At 41.3% G+C, this 22758-nt stretch overlaps 1 protein-coding gene across 1 annotated transcript; it reads left to right on the forward strand.

The window, feature by feature from the left end:
• Positions 1-210: 210 nt before the first annotated feature.
• Positions 211-22402, forward strand: LOC118098257 (kinesin-1 heavy chain). The gene is made up of 25 exons (XM_047344600.1): positions 211-374; positions 6175-6262; positions 7216-7289; positions 7395-7499; positions 7585-7633; positions 7728-7783; positions 8143-8230; positions 8573-8697; positions 8886-8990; positions 9316-9461; positions 10234-10382; positions 11579-11781; positions 12715-12783; positions 13103-13309; positions 13404-13547; positions 14951-15139; positions 15376-15493; positions 16445-16500; positions 17024-17133; positions 17216-17317; positions 17423-17483; positions 18547-18618; positions 19735-19839; positions 19949-20156; positions 21165-22402. Exons 1-25 carry the CDS (start codon positions 249-251, stop codon positions 21296-21298), a joined length of 2889 nt encoding a protein of 962 aa, XP_047200556.1. The 5' UTR covers positions 211-248; the 3' UTR covers positions 21299-22402.
• Positions 22403-22758: the final 356 nt, after the last annotated feature.

The following is a 22758-nucleotide window of genomic DNA, read 5'->3' on the forward strand; positions in this document are numbered from 1 at the left end:
TGCCCTGTGTGGGGGGAAAAATGGGTTTTATCAATTCATTTAATCTGTGTTAATATTGTGGAGGTTTTCTTTATTGAGTGAACTGAACCAACGGGATCCAGCAGCCGTGTCCAGTCCACAGTATGTGAGGTTCCGTCAGTGTGTGTGTGTGAGGGGCGCGGCCTCCCTGTGGCTGCTGCAGCCGCTTCTCTTAGTGTGACTGCAGCCGGAGCACGCAGCGCTGCATCCATCCACACTCAGCGGCGGAGATGGCGGACCCTGCGGAGTGTAGTATCAAGGTGGTGTGTCGCTTCAGGCCGCTCAACAGCTCGGAGGTGGCCCGGGGAGACAAGTACATCCCCAAGTTTGTGGGGGATGACTGCGTGCAGATCGCGGTGAGTGTGTGGCACCTTCACCCGCAGAGGATGAACCGGACGCAGCGGCCTGTACTTGTTCCACTTTTCTGATGTAACTCACTCTCACCGAATATTATCAATACCTTTCTAACTATCATTCAACGTATGTGACTTTAACAACAATGACCAAGATGAATAAGATTGAACACGTTTTCTTACCACCAGGAATCACTTGGTGCCATCACTCGCCACAAAAGTGGCGAGTGATGGCACAGTCAGTTCTTCTCCTGGGTTCTTTTAATTTGCTATAATATTAATCCACAATACATTGTATTGTAGACAAACTTCTGCTTCTTCCTTGAGATGTAGCTCATGCTCATGACATTTTCCACGGGCTTGTTTAAGCGGGGCGTAAAGATGCTCGCCTGGGTTTCTTTTGCGCTTTTACGCACAAACTTCTGGATGTTGGCAGCAGCACCGTGCTCATATAAGCACATCAGCTTTATATTGTCAGACCTGATTCTGTCTCTGAAGCTGTTATTCTTTATATTTTCATGATGTTACTATATTGCAACCTTGTTCAAATTGTAAAGGAGACTGAAAAGTTGAGCCTGCGACTCACTTACAATTGAATCAACACCTAAACTTGCGCATCAAAGCATTAAATCTAAAAATAGGCTCTTAGACAGGCGTTAATACAGAGATGTGAAAAACACTGGGGAATACGAATCAAACTTGTACAAGACGTCTGTTTTATCCAGCCTAGTTTATCCAGGCTTTTCAAGGCCCCCTCTCATTTTGGGGCTCTGCGTAGTACCACTTAGTTCCTTCAGAGAAACATCTCTTGCTGGGAACAGAGCAGCGACTTCTGAAAATAGTTGCAGCCAAATCTTCAGCAAGCCTTCAACGAGGACGATGCTGCAGCCTCTCCAGCAAACAGGTAAGTGTTACTCAGCAGGACACTCAACCTTTTTCTGCATTCTTTTATCTAGAATAGGCTACGTCCTAATCTTCCTCACACAACTTCTCAATATTAACATAGAGAGTTGGTGAATTTTGAAAAACATCATTAACGGCCTAAAAATGAGATTGATATAAGATTTCTTTTGCTTTTTTACATGATAATGATTTGTCAGGTTTGTTTTTAGTAGTTTTCATTTCTGCTTCCGTCATTATGCTTATTGCTATTGTGTGTCGGATACACACAGTAAGTGAAGTAGACTTTTTGTTTCGGTGTGTTTCTGTAACATTAGTAAGGTAGATGGATACGTGTGGAGTTGCTTTGCATTGCTCTAACTATTCTAGCCGGAAAATGGCTAATTACTCCAGTGGCCATTAAGTGAAGTGCAGTTAGTACCCTTTTGACGGATGAAGTAACTAGGGTTACTAGGGTTAAGTGTGGAGATCTATGCCTAGCCACGCCAGGCTATAATTATACATGTGTTGTTTGTTTTTGTTAGTTTAAAAGAAAAGATTTGTAAAACACAATATTATTATTGGGTTGCTAGCTATTCTCATTGCATGATATGCATTCATGTGATATGTTGGTGTTAGCTATAGTTAGCCTGATTTATCTTATCAGTGTTTATCTTGGTTTCACTGAGAGGCTCAGCAAGTTCAGTATATGTAGGTTAGATGAGAACTTATAACTAATGGAAATTGGATGATAATGCTAATGGTAAATTACACTGAATATTGTGAATATTCATTCATTATTAACACAACTCTCACTTCACTAAATTATTGCACTAATGTTTCAGCATAACGGAATAGACCTGTTATATTGTCGTGTAAAGTACTGTACAAACAATAATCCTAAACTAACTGTACTAATGCTGAAACGCTGTTGGCCCTGTAGAGAGCCATTGAGGCGAGGCACGCGGGAGCGAGCAAGGAAATGAAAATGTCATGAAGGAGCAGCAGCAAAGACCAGAGTTCGGGAGAGGAGGAAGAAACTGATGAAGGCCCTCAGCAAGCGCTAGTGGTCAGAAACAAGAAGAGATGGACAGAAAAATACAAGAAGAGGAGCAAGAGGTTGGCTACCTTCGAGAAACTCCCTGCTCCCTGCAAAGTGAGACAGTGAAATTCAAACACCTAAAGTTCAATCAGGAATCTGGTGAGAGGACAGAGGAGGACCACCGCAGTGGAGAAGGGCCTCCGATGGCTTCAGAGAGCCGGTGGATTGAGAAACAGGACGATGGCTCCTGTGCTGAAAACTCTGCAGGAGTACTTAACAGGAAGGTGATCCTTATTCAAGATGACCTGATCGCCACAATGTGACTGTAAAGAAGGTTTCTGCTAGAGAGTTTACCCAAACTGAGGGAGAAGGAGGGATCATCCAGAGCGAGGCAGAGGAGGAAAAGAAAACTCAATCAGTCGAGGTGTGAGCTGTCAGGAAAGGAGCTCGGAGAGGATGCAGGAGCCTCAAAGGAGGAGTGGTTTAATAAAATGAGCCAAATGCAACACTGACACTGATCACTTTAAATATGGAATACTGACTTGTTGGATTAACAGTTTGTTTTGTTTCAGATGTAGCCTTTAATTGGGTATAGATATGGTCTCTCTGTCTCCAGGATCTCATGCATTAAAGGACAAGGAGGAGGTGAGATGAAAAAGACGGGAAAAGAAGACGAAGAAAGAGGCAGAAAAGAGAACAAGGAGGAGAAGGAGGAGAAAGACAGTGAGGAGTGTGAGAAAAAGAGAAAAGAAAAAGAAGCGATAAAAGGCGGAGAGAGAGGGGAGGAGAGGAGACGATGAGAGGAGAGACACCCTCTCTCCCCTCTTAACCAGGGGGGACGTAGGAGGACTACATCCCCCCAATCACACTTAAACCCAACACAAGTTTTCAATAATAAGATTTATGCTTCAAGAATAAGTTATTTCAGTCAAAATGGTTTGATGAGGATGGAAATGATCCGATTTTCCCTCTCAGATGTTTTTGTGGGTCCAGGTCCGTTTATTTAAAGAACATAATGGAAAGTGTTCAAAAGCCTTTTTCCTGGTAATTATTATGACTGCAGCTTCAGATTAGATGAAAAATATCACTCCTGGCAAATTATAACCCCTGATGTTTGTGACCGTCGATAATGGAACGGATGAATAGCTGCTTTGTTTGCAGCCACTGACTCCAAGTCATAGGCCTACTGATAATCAGTTGCTTCACGTGGAGCAATGTGGATGTAGCGCTGCTCTGTTCTGTCAGTGCAGATCCTATCTGAGACGCCATTTGATCAGCTGTCCTGTATATGTTTCTACCTTCAACAAAAGCAATACTGGGAACTCTGTGAGCGTCTTCTAATGAACATCTGTGCAGAGAATATCGTATTAGCCGCTTTCATTTGTCATGTCCAAGTTTTCCCTCAAACTGAAATCTAGCAAGAAAGATACATTTTAAAGACGTATTCCAAACAACTTTATCTAACCACAAAGGATGATATCAATAAGAGTTCATAAGTAACACAATACACATATGACAATTACATTTTATTTCTCACAATTTCTTAGTCATTTAGTCTAAAATAATATTGAATTAAAATAATAAAAGGGTTACACAAGCGTTAATTTCACATCTGAATGAGTAAGTAACACATTTTAGAGATAGGTAAACTTGCATATATTGACTTTTAAGTGTTAAATCAGAACATTTTGGGTTTCCCATATTAATATGCCAATGTGTGCGGATCGTGTATCCAATATAAACACCTCTCTCTCGACAGATAACTTTATTTAGCCTATGTAGCATTATGTATTCATTTGATTAGGTTTCCCCATAAATCAACTAACTCGAGGCCTGACTGACAGCTTTTTCCAGAGCTTTCTATAAGGTTTGCTTAGTTTTTATGGAGATTGTTTCAGCATCACAATTATTCACATTGAAATCTATTGTTTCCAAAAGTCAAGTGACTTACACTCTGTACTCACCTGTTTGACTATTCTGTTATTCAGTAGAAATTAAAAAGAACATAAGTTGAATCACATCCAGACCCACAACCACAGGGACAGAGAGCTCAGAGGTGGGTGTGGCAACTCTCTATAGCTTTTCTTCTCTTCGGTATAAATATTGGGCAGATCTCTGTTACTATCACATAGTTACTATGGATTATTACATATTATTGCACATAAACAGATACTGACCTCGATGCACAAGCCTGTGAGTGCTTGTTTGTAGCGATTACCCATAATCCTACATGCTGTAATAATTGAGATATCTCAGGTCAGTGCCAAGACAGACTGAATAATGTGTGTCACACCAACAGTGACCTGCAGACTGCAGCTCCTGAGCTAATGGTAGCAACTCTATCGACAGTAGATAAAAGGTGCTAAATGAGTAAAAGTTTTTTATTTCTATCTTTTACAGTTTCAAAATAACAAAAATGAACAGTGCACCCTATGCTCTGTACTTAGTAAGTAAACAATTTTTGGTAGCTTTTTGTATTAGACTCTTTCAGTTCTCGTTTGGTGACTTTCCATCCCCCCCGTCCCTGCAACAGGCTCCTTGTTGTGTGAGATTCTTGGGCGGTCCTACATGCACTGCTCTTTGTTCATTGCAACCCAAAACGTCTATTTTAACTTCAACAGGACTTGTTTCCAAAAATGAATCTGGCTTATTTTGATGCAAGGTTCTGACAGAATTCTGTGGTGAGGATGCAGAAAAGGTTCTCTTCTACCTTTATGCATGTGTAAATATACAGTGTTTTACTCTTGTGTGTTTCCACTGAGATTGTCATGTGTTTGCTCTGTTTGAAAGTCCGTCACTAACAGGTGCAAACTCTGCTGACGTGTGTCCTGAACAGTGTTGTTTCAGTATCAGGCGGCTGAGATCCTGCTCAAACATGTGATCGGGGACCAAAGTGAAGTTTAAAAGGCTGAAACATGTGTTTGATTCAAGCGGTTTATTATTTAGTTTTGCAGTTTTCAATATAATTAATTTTCACCGAATGAGGCCTGTGTTTCTTGTACAGCTGCTATTGAGTCGTATTTCATCCCGGTAAATGAATTGTTTGAACTAGCACAGTTAATCACTGCTTTCACACCAAATCTATTACATAACGCTCTCTAATCTAACATCTTTTATTATGAAACTCAGAGGGTCAGTTCCCAAACCTTTACGCTGGCTCTCTGTCTGTCAAATAATCGACTTCAAAATCCTGCTGTCAGTTTATAAAGCACTGAAAGGTTTAGGGCCCAAATATATTTCCGATCTCCTGTTACGTTTTGAACCATCCAGACCCCTCAGGTCGTCTGGAGCACGTCTGCTTTCTGTGCCCCGAGTCAAAACCAAACCTGGAGAAGCATCAGTTTCTCTGCTTCACATTTGAGGAACAAGCTCCCACCTGCAAGTCTGCCGCAAATCTTAGTGCTTTTAAATCAATGCTGAAAACTTTCCTGTTAGCCAGTCCCTTTTCTTTAAAGAATGAATTACTCCTTTCTTACACTGCACAGTGGTTTTTGCACTGTTTTATTTCTCATTGTATTTATTTATTCTGTACTTAACTCATTTAACTTCTTTGCAAATGCTTTTTTTGTATTGTCTTTGAAATGCCTTATTGTTGAAATGTGCTATACTAATAAACCTGCCTTGCCATGGAGGAAGTCTCATTGTTTCCATCATTGCATACTGACAGAACAATTACATACATTATGCAGTCAGAATATTTTTTATTAATCTGTGTAACTGAACTGTCACGTGCTGACAACTGTCAAGGAAACAAAAACAGAGTATCCCACCTACATATTGAATTGATGACAATCAGTGGAACGTGTGCCTTTTGTTGCATTGCAATAGGGAAATTGTTGATGTTGTAAACTGCTGCTTATTGATGCCCCCTCTTCTCCACAGGGTAAACCGTTCTACTTTGATCGTGTATTCCAGTCCAACACATCTCAGGAACAGTTCTACAATGCTTGGGCTCAGAAGATTGTCAAAGGTAAGGATACACGGTAGACCAAGGGGCCGTGTGGGGTCCAGACCTTCAGACTTTTCAGTCTAGTACAAACCAAAATAACAGGTGTGAAAGGTGCCTCGGACCACGGTCCAGACAAACTGAGGTGGTCTCAGTCCGGATCACACTGAAGCCTGGTTCAATTCATTTGAAGTGTGAAAACCCTGTTTAGGATAGTTTGGACTTTCGGACCAATTGCCGGAAGTACAATAGAAGAAGAAACGTCCTAGCGGCTCACAGGATTGCTTGAAGTCTTTGACTCTGATGATATGTGAACGACAAGGACGTTCATTCGGCGCATTTGAACTGGTGAGGAGCGGTGGGCCTGTAGTTTTGTGATGCTGATAGTCATACCATAATATGACAGTGACAGCAAAGTGAAATGGTTCGTTGATTGTTTCCATTTAAAGGGAAATAGACTCTTAAACGCACTGACGTCAGACACCATCTACGAACCAATCAGTATCAAGTATAGGTAGACGCAGCCCCTGGAGGTGATGACAACAGGACATACAAATGTCGTACAATGGTTTTTAGTCCCTAAATTGCAACGTGAAACCCAAACTATCGGATTTGATGTAAAAACAAAGACGTGAACCTTGAACCTTTCCCTCCGAACGACCACATCGTTTAAATATGCACTTGCACCTAGACAGTGGCACTCTGATTTGTTTATTGCATGTTACCCTCGAATGCGCACATGAATAATTCAGAAACTAAATACAACGCTTTTGAACCACACGCCTGCAACTGGAGCTGCAACTTTTTTCCCGCTGTTAAACTAGCAACAGCGGATTTGAACATGCTTTAAATGCACACACAACTTGGTTCATACACTTTGATCTTTAAAGTAGAGCCTGTAGCCTCTTACAAACTAACCCTGGAAATATGTTGTCCTCAGAGCTAAATGAGATATTTCTTTGTCTTGGTGTGCACAGATGTTCTGGATGGATACAACGGGACAATATTTGCCTATGGGCAGACCTCCTCTGGCAAAACACACACCATGGAGGTGATATAACACAGTCAAATTCCCCACTGTCAGAACATACTGTGTGTGAGATTCTTTACTGTTTTATTTATACTCTCTTTTTTTTTTACAAATTGTCTCCTAAAGGGAAGACTCCATGACCAAGATATGATGGGAGTCATTCCCAGAATTGTTCATGACATTTTCAACTACATTTATTCCATGGATCAGAACCTGGAGTTTCATATCAAAGTAGGTTTCACTTGAGATGCTTTTAAGTGACAGCGAGCACATCGCATAAAGTGGTCAAGTCTCATTAGGGACCTTTGCTTCACAGGTTTCCTATTTTGAAGTTTATCTTGATAAAATCAAGGACCTGTTGGACGGTATGTAATCTTCCCTCGTGGTCTTTCATCATTGGGATCCTGAAATAAACACGGTTCATTCCGACCTATTCTTTACTTTCCTTTTCCTCCACAGCATCAAAGATCAACCTTTCTGTGCATGAGGATAAAAACAGGGTGCCCTATGTCAAGGTGAGACGTGTGGAGATTTCATTTTAAGCAGTTTTATTTTTAAGTGCAAAATATTGTCTGTTCCATAATGCCACAGTCACAAGTTAGTCCCAGCCTGTTGTAATGCATTAGTTATGAATGACATAAGGCAGCTCAGATGAGAACAATGGCACGACTGTGATCTGCAGGATGAGATGAAGGGGCACTGTACTTAACTGAGTCTTCTCACCACAAATGATTGTTTAATGGAATGTAACATTGTTTTGTTCAACGAGAAAAAATTACAGCTGATAGAGTGCGTAACACTGTCTCTCTGTAAGGCCGTGCTGCTGTTGGGCAGTTTAACACAGCGATTCCTTGTGATGTGCGTGTGTCCCCAGGGGTGTACTGAGCGTTTTGTGTGCAGTCCCGACGAGGTCATGGACGCCATAGATGAAGGCAAAAACAGCAGACACGTGGCTGTCACAAGTGAGTTCATACACTAAGCGCCCTCAGTGCTGCAGCCTCTCATGGGTTCGATCCCACGGAGTCTCCTGACTGCAGCCAGACTCCCATCGGCCAAAGAGATATCTGTACTCCTCACACAACCAAAGACTAAAAAAAAAAACTCAAAGTGGCATATTTTATAATACACACTACGTCATGTTGATAGATGTTTTTCTCTCTAATCCTGGAAGCTTGGTTTATACTCAAGATAAACTGAGCCTAATTATTCTCGACTAATTGTTTGTGTGTGTGTGTGTGTGTGTGTGTGTGTGTGTGTGTGTGTGTGTGTGTGTGTGTGTGTGTGTGTGTGTGTGTGTGTCTCAGACATGAATGAGCACAGTTCCCGAAGTCACAGCATCTTCCTCATCAACATCAAGCAGGAAAACTCTCAGACTGAACAGAAAATGACCGGAAAACTCTACCTCGTCGATTTGGCTGGGAGTGAAAAAGTATGAGCTCCTCTCTTTCTCTCTTACACACACACTTTTACTCACTCCTTCATAGTTTACCTTCTTTCATTCACTCCTCCCCATCATCCTTCACTATATAACTTGGCTGCTTGGGGAGTCGTGGCTCTTTGTGGTTGCCCGGTTCGAGCATTATGATGAGAACTCTCCCGTGATTGTGTGTTTCAAAGGTGGGTAAAACCGGAGCAGAGGGCACGGTGCTGGATGAAGCCAAGATGATCAACAAGTCTCTGTCTTCACTGGGGATTGTCATCTCAGCTCTGGCAGAGGGCTCGGTGAGACAATCAACACCGACTGGGGGTGGGGTTGGTTTTTGGAGTGGTTGGTCCTGTGCTGCCATCATTGGTGTCAATCTTCCAAAAAATATTTTGAAAATTTGAATCCATATCCAGAAATCAAAAATGATTAAGGGCCAAGTGTCTTATGTGTATATACATATATCTTTTTTAGTTTCAATGAAGTATAATCTAAAAACTATGGCTTTTGAAATGATGCCATGCTGTGACAAGCCATTGTCACTCAAATTAAACTTGGATTGTCAATAATTATCTCAGAAACACAATGTGGACTCTGTGTATTTCAATCTACGTCTTCTGTCAGGCCTATGTCCCGTATAGAGACAGTAAGATGACCAGAATCCTGCAGGACTCTTTAGGAGGGAACTGTCGGACGACCATGGTCATCTGCTGCTCGCCCTCCTCCTACAACGATGCAGAGACCAAGTCTACACTGCAGTTTGGACAAAGGTACACATGTTTGTACATCTATCTTAGTAAGGACACTCAAAACTAATTGCCTAATCCTAACATAAACCCTAAAACCCTAAACCCTTAAACAGCCCTTTAAAATGGGGTCAGAAAGTGAGGACCGGCCAAAATGTCTTCACTTTGCCAAAATGTAACCGTCCTCACAAAGATATATGTACAGGTACACACACATAAATACCCATGCACACACACTGTATGTCAAACCATGGAAATCATTGGAGTCATTAGTTTGTAAAGCACCAGGCCTGAAATAATAAATTATAAATAATAATGCACTCGGACAAAAAAAACAACCTGCCCACCACTGCAGAGGTTTCCACATGTTAATGCATAGGAAGCCAGTGAGGGATCATGTTTGTGTCGCTGCACCAGTGAGTCCTGGGGATAGGTCACACAGTCTCTACACAGGAAGATGGGCCGCTAAGATTTTATAAAGGCTAGCCAGCCCCAGCTTCTCCTCTTTTTCTGCTAAGCTAACTGCACAGATATGGGACCCTCTCATTTAACTCCAGAAAGAAAGCCAAAGCATATATTTCCTGAAGTGTCAGAGTGTTCAGTACTAGTCAGAGTGCCTCTAAATAAGAAATGACTTACAACTTTGGCAGTATTATAGTGTCCCATGATAAAGATGGCATTCTGAGGACAAACAAATACTGTGTAACCTCAGCCTGTCACTTGGCCCTGCAGGGAAACCAACATAAATGTGGCCGGGTGGTTGATGGCTGTGTTTTTCTCACCTCTCCTTCACCAGGGCAAAGACCATAAAGAACACAGTGACCCTGAACGTGGAGCTGACCGCAGAGCAGTGGAAGAGCAAGTGGGAGAAAGAGAAGGAGAAGAACAAGACGCTGAAAAACACCGTCAACTGGCTGGAGAACGAGCTCAACCGCTGGAGGAACGGTGAGGACGAGCACTCTGCAACACACACGTGCAGGAACGTAATCTCTGTTATTAGTGTGACACACATTTTTAGCCATAGCATATTATGTCTTCACCCTTTTATATAACCACTGAGATTTTGGATGTATATTTTAAGAATAATTGAGGATAATGTTGCCGACTTATTCATACAGCAGCACGTATTTTGTCCTTGGTCAAGCTTTTCCCCTGCAGTGCAACGTTCCATTCAAAGGCAGGAACATGTGAACCTGAGATACAGATTTTTAAATTGAATATAGTGTAGGAGTCTAAATGAAATGAATCAGACGGATGATCATAACTTTGGTTTATAATGGTTTGGATTAGATCAGATGTTTTCACAGTTGGAGGCAGGCCTCCCCTACAGGGCTTTAAACTGTTTTAGGGGCGGCTCACTGAACTCAAGTGCAAAAATATTTGAACTTAGTTAATACTTATCAAAAGGAGATCATGTAGAATAGCCTTAATATTTGTGATTTGGTTAACGTCCATCTCCAGTGAAAATTAAGTTTGTGATGATATGATTAAAAAGACAGTGAAATAAGCATTCAAGTATTCTTATTAAGCAGTATAGCAGTATTTACACCTTAACATCGAAGTAAACAAATGCCAGTCTGAGAGAAACTGACTCAAACTACCAGGGCTCGTGATGTCACAAACCTAAGAAACCAATCCTGTCAACTTGTGGGCGGAGCTCATTAGATGGAAAATAGCAATTACTATTTCAAAGGCCCAGAGAAACTGAGGGAAACTAAATAAAGCTGGGCGAAGGGGCATCTTTTATCAAGTATCGGAGGGGGGATTCCACAGTCTCAAGATTTCCAAAACCCCTGGATGAGATGAAAAAGCTGAAACAACACAAACTCAGTCAAAAAAAAAAAATCAATCTCTCATTTGTTAGAGCTGAATCCCACACTGTTGTCTTTACTTAGGACTGAAAAAGACAGGCTTTATGAAAGAACTCTTTGTTTGCATATTGTCAGTGTAATAGGAATAGTGTTGTGGTTGACTTTAGAAAAATATGCATGGTCATGCCTGTGCTGCACTATTAAACATTTTATTTGTATTTCTATCGACACCTCCGTCACACGAGTTTGAAATAATAACAAGAGGACGAGCAGAGAGGAAGGGGGCTGATGGTCTCTGTTTTTCTGTCGCCTCGCTGTCTCCCTTTGCAGGAGAGAATGTGCCAGCTGATGAACAGTTTGATAAAGAGAAGGCCAAAGCAGAGGTCCTGGCCATAGACACCGCCCTCAACAACGATAAGACAGCACCCACACCCGCCGCCCTCAGCACCCTGCCCGGGGTCACACTCTCCGGGCCGGAGAAAGAGAAGTGCGAGGCCGAGGTGGCCAAACTCTACAAAGAGCTGGATGACAAGGTTAGGGAAGGATCACCTGATTGGAAAGTGTCTGTATAATATTTCCTAACAGAAAGCCTTCGATGCTCGTGCTGGTATGTGCACGAAAAGCTTGCACTGCAGTCTTCATGGCTGTTGTGTTGTTTGATTGGTCAGAACAGAACATTGTCATTGATTCTCAGGTAAGAGTAACGTTTCTGCCCAACACATCGAGTCCAATATGCTCATACAATCAATGCATTGGAATACAAAAACATCCTAGATATAGTAAATGTGACTGAACAAAAACCCCAAAATAGTATCATTATCACAATAATAAATGATGGTATTAATGAATTCGAATATTTTACATGAAATGCAAGGATCCATTTTCTGAAGTGATATAATATGACTACGTGCTTTAATACACCAGTACATATAAAGGATGCAATTCATATTTTCACTCTAAGCTTCAAGTGTGGGGTCCTTCCATAGGGTCCTTCTCACTTGTAGTATTTCTTTTGACCAGCAGGTGGCATAGATTTCTACTGTTAAAGATCTGGGTTGCAGTGAAAACAAACGGGTGAATAATAATATTAATATGTAATAATACACATTATTTATACAGCACCTTTTATACATAAAATTCATCTCAAAATGCTTTACAATAAAATCAAAGACATGAAATTAGATAAATCAATAAGAACACGTTAGCAATAAAACAAAGACATAAAACTAGCAAAAGGTGTAAAAAGAAATGAAAAATAAAGACCATATGGTGTTAAAACAAAGGATCAAAACAATTAAAAGCAAGATCACAGAAATAGGTCTTGAGTTGTTTCTTAAAACTATCAACAGGAGTAGCTTGTCTGTAATGTCGGTAATCCTGAATAAAGTGCGTTGCAGTTGTCCAGACGAGAAAGCATAAAAGTGTGAGTCAAAGTGTTGTGTTTCTCTCTCCCTCTCTTCCCGCAGGACGATGAGATTAACCAGCAGTCTCAGTTGATGGAGGAGCTGAAGGAGCAGATGTTGGACCAGGAGGAGGTGACACTACACCCCCTTTCCCCCTTCCTGTCCCATCCCCTCCCCTCCCACCGCTCCCACTGTGCCTCGGCTCTGCAGATGTTCCTGTTGCCATGAGCCCAGTCTAAAAGCTCCTAGCAGACCATTAGTCGCCCTGCAGGAGAGGTCACACTGTAACTCCCCCTTAGCGAGCAGAGCAACCTGCAGCAGATTGAGCACAAGAGGTTCTTTAGCTGTGCAGAAATGTATTCAGTAGATTCCATTATCATGAATTTTAGACTCGAAGACACTAAACCAAACATAACTGAATATCGTCTCCTCTCCTTGTCCGCCCCCGCAGCTCTTAAATTCCTCCCGACGCGACCACGACATCCTGCAGACGGAGCTAAACCGGCTGCTGGCGGAGAACGAAACCTCTAAGGAGGAGGTGAAGGAGGTGCTGCAGGCCCTAGAGGAGCTGGCTCTCAACTATGACCAGAAGAGTCAGGAAGTCGAGGACAAATCACTCGAGTTTGAGGCCCTCAGTGAGGAGCTGAACCAGAAATCGGTACTTTTGAACTCATCTGAAACCATGAAAAAAACGATAATCACACGTATTGTCACTTTGTAAGGTGCGTGTTTCTGTTATCACCCTCCTCCAGAACTCCCTGACCTCCATCGACTCGGAGCTGCAGAAGCTGAAGGAGATGACCAACCACCAGAAGAAGAGGGTCACTGAGATGATGTCGTCGTTACTCAAAGACCTGGCTGAGATCGGCATCGCTGTGGGAAGCAACGACATTAAGGTTTCTGGTCTTTGCCACGACCCACAGTCCTGTTATACTCTGCCAGAGGCTCAGTGGCCTGTTTTAAACCAAAGTTTCACATTAATCTCACTGACAGATACCAGCTTATTTGCCAGAGTAGTTAAATCGTCCGCTGCCTCTATTAGAGTCCAGTTTATTGTCTTTGTCTCCACCGTGATCCATGTAAACATTTACCATCCTTAAGTCTGTTTGTTTGTGATCTGAACTCAGGGATGGATTTTATGTCGGGGAGCAGAAATATTTATCTCATTATTTATTCAGTCATTTAGTTCATTTGTTCAGTTACTTTATAAAATGCCCCTTTAAATCTCTCCATTGCCCAAAGCATTGTCTTTAAATATCTTGTTAAAAAAGCTGAGACCAGGTGATGTTTTACCATTTTTGCCTAAAATAACAAAAATTATTAATAAATTAAAGACAAAAATAATGAGAGGTGTCAATGATTTAATTGTTGATCGACTAATTGATTGCTTGGTTTCAGCTCTAAGATGAATCATTTGCTTTGTTCAGTAACTCTTTGTGTCACGGACAATTCTGAGTCTATAAAATATTGGTACAGTTTTAAGAATTGCTCTCATGATATTCCCCAGAGCTTTGTTTTGTGCGACCAACAGACAAAAACCCAAATATATTCAATTCATAAAGCAGAAAATGGCCTCATAAGGAAGGTTCAGTGTTTTCATTTGTTGAATGACAAACATACATTTATTGAAATTTCTGTCTATAAAACTTCTCTCAATTAACTAATATAATAACTACAGAGCCTGATCTACGAGAGAATATAATAAACACATTTCAAATCTAGCTGAGTATACTGACTGTGCTCTGCAGCAGTTTGAAAACAGGTTAAGGTTGTAGAGGTTGTAGTTTTACTCTGGCTTTCAAGAGAACCCAGTTTAGTTTAGATTCCATACCTCACTTGAAGGGTCAAGTACCTTTTGTGAAAACATACGGTCTATCTTTTATAAATGCAACTGCAATACAAATGTAATCCATACTTTATAAGAGCTGTTTTCCAGCCATTAGAGTGGAAGTCCTTCAATATCTCTGGAAATATATATTGCTTTATGCACTTCTCAGCAATAATCTGCGAAAATATATATGTATATGTTGTCTGATAAATTCTGATGAACTCTGGTAAACTGTGTGGAGCCTTTTTCTGACAGTTTACAGACTCAATCAATTAAAGTGAAAGAATCCTCAGACTAATTAAAAGTTGTTGCCATACCTGACAGTACTCAGCAAAGCAGGGCAGACATCAGATATTCATTTGACAGAAAATGTTCCCTTTACCTGCAGTGACACTGAACAAAAACACACATGGAGCAGATACACGTAGCAGAACTTCTGGGGCCTAACACGTGTGTTTTCTGACCCTTCAGCAACAAGAGAGCAGTGGCCACATTGATGAAGAGTTCACTATGGTGCGTCTCTACATCAGCAAGATGAAGTCCGAGGTGAAGACGATGGTGAAGCGCAGGAAACTGCTGGAGAGCTCCCAGGCCGAGAGCACCCAGAAGAGGGATGAGACGGAGCTGGAGCTGACGTCCTGCCAGCTCCGCATCTCCCAGGTAACTGCTGCTCGCTGCTGCCTCTGCCATCATGGATACTGTCACCATGGAGACAAACGTGGCAGCTCACTAAAGTGCCAGACCATTGGTTATCAATGAAACAGCAGCTTAACAAGATGATGGGTCTCTGCAGGTCCAACACTATTCATTCTGGGTGTAAAAAGAGCTGACACAGAGTTTGTGATGATTTTAAACACACATTCTCTCATCTCTCTCTTTCCCCTGCTGGTGTCCAGTGTGAGGCAAAAATCAAGTCCCTGACAGACTGCCTCCTGAATGTGGAGCAGAAGAAGAGACAGCTGGAGGAAACTGTGGACTCTCTCAATGAGGAAATAGTCAGGATCAAAGCTCAAGGTGAGAACAACTCATTGTGGTCTGTAGCCGGCACATTTACAATTACTGTACCTGGGTATTACTTCATTACATTGTAGAAGTAAATATTGTATTTTTTTACATGCTAAACATATGCTATATTAAAATAATATGAGGAATCAGGCACGTGCACAGATACACCCCAGGTGTTGCTCAAGCAACAGTCCTTTGGCCTCTGACAAAATGAAAAAAAAATGTGAATTTAAATCTTTATATTTTTTTAAATGGCCAATGATGGCATCAATTGTCAATTAAAAATATGTTGTAACGCCCAACAAATACATTTGACTTCTGATTCCGCAAGACCGCACAAGCTCCTGCCCCTCCCTCTTTGACTCATCACAGCCACCACAGTTTACGCATGTGAATCGAGCTCCCTGCAGAGTGGCATCACCGCTATGTTTCCCTGACCTGATCTCTTTGGTGTCAACCTGGTAATAATATAACAATAAAAGCATCAACACTGTTTGTCACTGTTGAGAAATGGAAAGCATCAGAGGAGTGATGCATACCCCGCGGCCCTATCAGATACTATTTATAGTATCAATATAGAAATAGTGAATGTAAGATCATTTTCTTTGTGTGAATTAATAATAGTATTAAACATCCTCATGTGTGTCTGGGACTACTGCTAATATTATACTACACCATTACTATAAATAATTATGAGAGGGGCACCCCTTTTTCACTTAAGCACCTGCCCCTGTGTGTCTGTGCACGGCCCTGTGATGCATTGTTTAACATCTAATTTCGAAAACATATATAGTGTGGTACTAGTACAGCTACTTGCAATATGGGTATTTGACGCAGAATCACCCGTACAGGGCCATGGCGTGTTATCAAGGCTTGTGGGGGTTTGTTTTGCGTGAAAATGTAATTTCATTTATTTAATTAATGTAAATCTATGTTTTTAAGATTTTTGTCTCCTTCCAGAGAAAGTCAACACCATGGAGAAGGAGAACGAGGTTCAGTCTGCTAATGAAGTCAAGGTAGGTCTGAGCTGTCCCTGTTCCGACCCCTTATCTGTGGTCATGAGCTCTGGGTAGTTATTTGGTAGTTTGCAGATAGAATCGGCGAAAATGAGTTTCCTCTGTGGGGTGAATGAGCACTGCCTTATGGGGTGATGAACCCAGACATCCAGAGCAGAGCCACTGCTCCTTTTACATCGAAAGGAGGCAGTTGAATCAGTTTGGGCATCGGATCAGGAAGCCTCATGGGCACCTTCCTCTGGAGGTTTTCCAGGCACGTCCTACTTAGAGGGGAACATGGGATGGACCCAAAACTAGCTGGATAGATTTTTATATCCCATCTGCACTGGGAGCACCATGGAGTCCCAGAGGAGGAGCTAAAAAACATTGCTGAGGCTGTATGGAATACCTGCTTAACCAACTGTCCCTGTGACAAGACCTTAGAGGAAAATTAATGGATAGATCAAAAGAAAAAGATGACTATAAAGTATTTTATAAGTATCTATTTGAGATTGAAACGAGCTGTCTGGTTGCTTTTCTTCAGGAAGCTGTGGAGAAGCAGATCCAGTCCCACAGAGAGACCCACCAGAGGCAGATCAGCAGTCTGAGAGATGAGCTGGACACCAAGGAGCGAGTCATCACAGAGCTGCAGGAGTAAGACACCACATCACAATATGCGTGCTCCCTAAATGTGACTAATGGCTCAGTACTGATAGTGTCGCTGCCCTCTGTGCAGTCTGAACCAGAAGATCATGCTGGAGCAGGAGAGGCTGAGAGTGGAGCATGAGAAGCTCAAAGGTGTCGACCAGGAGAAGAGCCGTCAACTGCTAGAACTCACGTAACGGCTCTGCGTTTATTCTTTTTCCTTCACAATTTTACAGCCTGTTTCCAATTACAGCATATACTGTTATGCATTAAATAACATGCATGTTACATCCTGCAGGGCGTTGCAGGACAGACAGGAGCAGGGCAGACAGGACCTGAAGGGACTAGAGGAGACTGTGGTCAGTTACTGGCATGCTCATTCAGATCTGTATTCTTATCTTAGATTTAGATTTTATGGTAGAGGCAAGGGAGGTGAACTGATGGTGGTGACATTTTGAAAATTCAATTGCAACTTCTTGATCCAAAACCAAGTAAGTAAAATGCAAAAAAAAATTGTGTATACTCTTTTCAGTGTGTCATATCTATTTGGGGTTTAAGCAGTTTTCCAGACTACACACCACTTCTAAACTGGTTTGAAATGTGTGTTCATACTGAAAAAGTGACAAAGTAAAGTCTACTTAAACAGTCGGTACAGTACATCGAAAAACTTTTTTAGTGTTCAATTGACATACAATATAATCCAGTGTTGCAAAGTCCCAACAGTCCCCTTATGAAATAACATTTACGTCCGCCAGATCTGGATTTTCAGATACATACATACATACACATCCCTCAGCTAAATGTGCCACATTTAAAAATAAATCAAGATCCTTGAATTTCCCTGGGAAATCAGTGCAACGTTAAAGAAAGTAATTAATACAATTCCGATCCAAAATGTATTTGGTTCCTTCTTGGCACATGTCCCATCTTACCACCAAGTTTAATGGAAATCCGTAGCAGTTTCAGCATTATTCAGCTGACACACAAAGAAACAGGTGAAAACATAACCTCCTTGGTGAGATAAATAAGATCAGTTCATCACAAACAACTGTGTCAGTTGATTATCTCCGGATTGGGGTCATACAAAAAAAAAATGCATAACATCTAAAAACTATGGAGCTCTTACAAGCATCACATTTACTGATATACTGTATTAGCGCATTAAAAAGTCAATTTTAGAACTAACTAACTTTAAAAAGTAACTTTAGTAACCTAAGAAATTAGGTTAAATTCCTAATTTAAATTACCTGTCGATGTGACATTTCTTTTACTTTTACTCATGGCACTATTAGTGCTGTGAATGAATTGTATTCACCACCATTGTATTGGGTTGGAGGGAGAAATCTCAGAAGAGAGTACATCAAAAACCTGCGTGTACAAAACTCATTCTTTTCTCTGAGCTGGGTGTCTTTACTGTCACAGGCCCGGGAGCTGCAGACACTTCACAACCTGAGGAGGCTTTTTGTCCAAGACTTGTCCACTAGAGTCAAAAAGGTAAAATGTCCTCAAAGTTTCCACGGCACATTATCACTGCACTCATCCTCCTGTGATCTGGTTCTGTGTGAGATTTAATCTGGTCTAATAAAATCACCGGAGCTGTGGTTGCCGAGACCACAGCGTTTACCTGGAATGAGACACACAGCCCCACATTCTGCTCATGCACTGACTGCACTCCATTTAATTTGCACCATGATGAAATTTTAATGTATCCGGGGAACACAACAGAACGTGGCTGCGATAAGTAGGCCATCTGATTCTTCAAAGGTAGCAGCTGTAAATTAGGGAACCAGGCCGTCGGTGTGGCGCTCGACGAGATTAACAAAGGCAAGGCAGACTTTCCTGGAAGCGGTGGAGGATTCCTGTTCCTGTTCCATTCTGTGGCACTGGATACATCCAAAATCTGATACCTGCCATCACATTAGACATTCAGGGGGTTCTTTGGATTGGGGCTTTCTGGCCTCAGGCTTTTTAGACACCGGATGTTCTTTTAGATGAAAAACATTAAATATTCAGCAATATTTTAACTCCAGAAAATTGCCAGGGGAGGTGAAACCAAAATATGTGGAATAATTAATCAGTGCCATCATAACAAAATGGGATATGTTCAAGAAAATGGAATCCCATTAGCGGGAGGATGGTCTCAACCTTGATACACTTCATATGAGGTATGCCAAATATTTGCCAAGATTAACTATAGATTTTGAACAACCTTTCCAATCAATGCATTCTTCTGAAAAACGTATACATTTCTTTACTGTTTTTTAGTTTTTTACACACACAAGTGTAATTTTGTATCTTTAGCATGTGTTGATTTATTTGGCAAGTTTTATCTGGAGGGTGATAATGGTAATGTAACCAGCTTTGTATGGCTTTGCATAGCAAAGGAACCAAGTAGGCTATAAATAAATCAAGAGAGGGCAGTGTTTACTTTAGGGTTTTTAATATTAATATCTGACCATTTAGCAGCTGCCAAACACCCAACTCACATTTATTTATCTTACAAATGTGCCCATTTTATTTTATCTCATGTCGAATTCCATGTGAAATGAAATATTTTCTGTTCTTCTAGTTTAAAAATGCAGATAATTATATTATTTTGTGCTTGGGCAGAATGCTCACAATGACTCCGACGAGGCAGAACTCAGCACTGCCCAGAAACAGAAGATCTCTTTCCTGGAGAACAACCTCGAGCAGCTAACCAAAGTTCACAAGCAGGTAAGATAATTCATCCTATAGAAATACTTTCACCAGCTTTTGAGTCTCAAGTTTGTGTGCGTTCATCCTCTGGTCTCACTCCTTCTGTCATCTGTTTGTGTCTCTGTAGCTGGTGCGGGACAATGCCGACCTTCGATGTGAGATCCCTAAGATGGAGAAGCGCCTGCGAGCCACCGCTGAGCGGGTCAAACCCCTGGAGACCGCCCTGAAGGAGGCCAAAGAGAATGCAGCCCGCGAACGAAAGAACTACCAGCAGGAAATGGAGCGCATCAAGGACACTGTCAAGCCCAAAAACATGGGCAGGAGAGCCTCGATCGGTTGGTGGACACACATACACACACAGTAGACATCACATTTTTTACATAACTAAAAAAAGGCCCAAAATGGGTTCAGCAATCGCATGTAAGTCAATAATGATAAATAAAACTCTGAAGTTCAAATAAATGTGGTGTTTCTAAAATTTAAGGTTTGCCGGCTTTATATACTAAATTTAGCTTGGTTACCTGGAATGTTGGGACAGAAGTTTTAAGAGTTAAAGGTGGATTTTATTCTAAGCCCACAGACAAGCTTCAGATCTTACATTACAGCCAATTTTTTGTTAAATAGTTTGACATGTTGGCAATTATACTTATATACTGTCTTGTCACAGTCAAGCAGGTTGTGACAGGTCATGGCCAGACCCTTCACCACTTAAATGTCCAGTGTGTAAGATTTAGGTGAAAGGATTTATTGGCATAAATTGAATGTAAAATAATCCTAGTGATGTTTTCACTAGTGTGTTTTATCTAAATTGTACCAATTGTTGTTTTATTTACCCTTTAATGGGCCCTTTATATTGAAATATTTTATATTTACATTTGGAGCGGGTCCTCTCTATGGAGGCCGCCATGTTTTTTTACAGTAGCCCAAACTGCACAAACTAAACACCTTTTTACCTCATAACAACTGAAGGCTAGCACAGGTTCTGTTTCATGTTTGGAAGGGGAGGGTGAGGTGATGGGTATTCAGCTGCAACATGCAACTCCACCACTAGATGTCACTAAATTCTACACACTGAACCTTTTATCTTTGAGTCCCTCTGTTTCCAGACTAAACTAGATTAACCTCCTCCTGACTAAATACACAGCTCTGAGAGTGGTCATAGTTTTTCATTTAGCTTTTAGGAAGAAGACAAATATAAGCATTTCTTTCGCGAAATTCAGATCTTTATCTTTAGACAAACCTGAATATGTGAAAATCGAAAACAAACTGTGAACAACCTTCGACAAGACCTTCAACCTTTCCTCTGCATGTGACCCACATTTCCTTCTCTGTGTCCAACCCAGCCAAGCCCATCAGACCAGGCCAGCTGAGTGCTCCCCTGATCCCCAGCGTCAACAGGTCCAACCTCATCCAGAACAACCAGCCCACCGGCATCAAAGGAGGAAGTAACAACAGGCGAGAGAAGAATGCATCATGATCCATGATTACTCAGTCCCATGTTTAAAACAGCTGATATAGACAGATAAGATATCCAACCTTTTTTTTCCTTCTGTTTTCCTCTACAGCTGATGAGGACGCTGATAGACCCCCCTCCCCAACAACATGAAGCCAAAGACCACAACACTGATCTTCCACCTGGAATCACTGCACTATTCTTCCAAACTCAAAGTGCGTGTATATAGTGTACACTGATTTACATATGACCTGTCCTTTATAGTTAACCTTTGACTGTACAAACACTTTACTTAAAGAAGACGCTATCATACTGTAGAGTAGAGAGAGATAGAGGACTGTTCCTATTCTCTTACCTTTCTTTTCTCTGGGATTCTTTCCACTTTAGCTCAGATTGTGAACTGGGTGACGGGGACAAAAATAGTTGCAAACATCTCTCTTAGTGACACTGTTCTGCGTATGAATCGTTGTTTTATGCAGATGATGGAAATGGTCGGTTTCATGCACTGATTAATGTGTTTACCACGTCCTGGTTTCTGTCAGATGAATAGGAGCTGAGAGAGACCTGTGAACTTTTTCAGTATTCTCTGCCGTCTCTCTTCTTTATACTGTTTTCCTTTGTTTGCAACAGTTTCAAAAAGCCACTAACTCATCAGCTTCGCAATTATTATTCATCACTGGAACCCTCACGTCTTTTGCTCAGGGCGAGAGAGGCACAGGGTTTAGTTATATACAAGTTTTATTTATGCCTGAAGGCTGCAGGCAAAGGGTTATATGTTTACTTTGTTTGGTAAAGCATGAATTATGATTTAGAAGAAGAGGACGAGTTATTTTCACCTGTTATTCCCACAGCTCTGTTCAGCACGTCTAAATAACTTTAACCAAGTGCAAAGGCGTCCTTTTATTCTATAGGATTTAAAGTCACAGTAAACATTTCACATGACTGAAAATTCTTTAACGTTTTTGTTCTTCAAACTAAAGGCAGTTGTAGATGTTTTGGTGAAATCAAGGTTACAACAGCACATGTGTGTTCCACATACTTCCAGCAGACCAATGGTAAACTGTGCAATGGGCCTTAGGTTGTAAAAAAGTTTATTCCAGAAATAATAAATTGAAAATTGAAAGCTGATTGTGGTTCATTTATTTCCGATCATGTGAGCATATGAGTAGAGTTTGTTGGTTGGTTTTGGTTGTTTGTTTGCAGGATGACGCAGAAAGAGATTACCATGAAACTTGGTGGGAGGATGTTGTCAGTTTCAAGAAAGAACCCATTCAATTACACAAGAGTGTGAAATGCTCCACAAAATACACCTGGCTGTCTCTTTTGTGGTGTGTGGGCTTGCTGTCCCATCCGAGACTGAGCTAAATAGCTTGTTAGCTGATAGTTGAAGATGGCTGAATTTACAGATAGTGCTCAAGCTAGTTAGCTTGGAGAGCTCTTGTGACTATGACAGACCTTCTTCACAGCAGACATTACGACTTTTA

This window comes from Hippoglossus stenolepis, chromosome 19 (assembly GCF_022539355.2).
Source record: "Hippoglossus stenolepis isolate QCI-W04-F060 chromosome 19, HSTE1.2, whole genome shotgun sequence".
Classification (NCBI taxonomy): domain Eukaryota; kingdom Metazoa; phylum Chordata; class Actinopteri; order Pleuronectiformes; family Pleuronectidae; genus Hippoglossus; species Hippoglossus stenolepis.

What these genes read in the sequence shown, in the direction of transcription:
- LOC118098257 (XM_047344600.1), top strand. Translation starts at nt 249, where the DNA reads ATGGCGGACCCTGCGGAGTGTAGTATCAAGGTGGTGTGTCGCTTCAGG. An exon ending in ACCTGGAGTTTCATATCAAA is followed by an intron (nt 7,500 to 7,584) that starts GTAGGTTTCACT and finishes TTTGCTTCACAG; the next exon opens with GTTTCCTATTTTGAAGTTTA. An exon ending in AGTCTGCTAATGAAGTCAAG is followed by an intron (nt 16,501 to 17,023) that starts GTAGGTCTGAGC and finishes GCTTTTCTTCAG; the next exon opens with GAAGCTGTGGAGAAGCAGAT.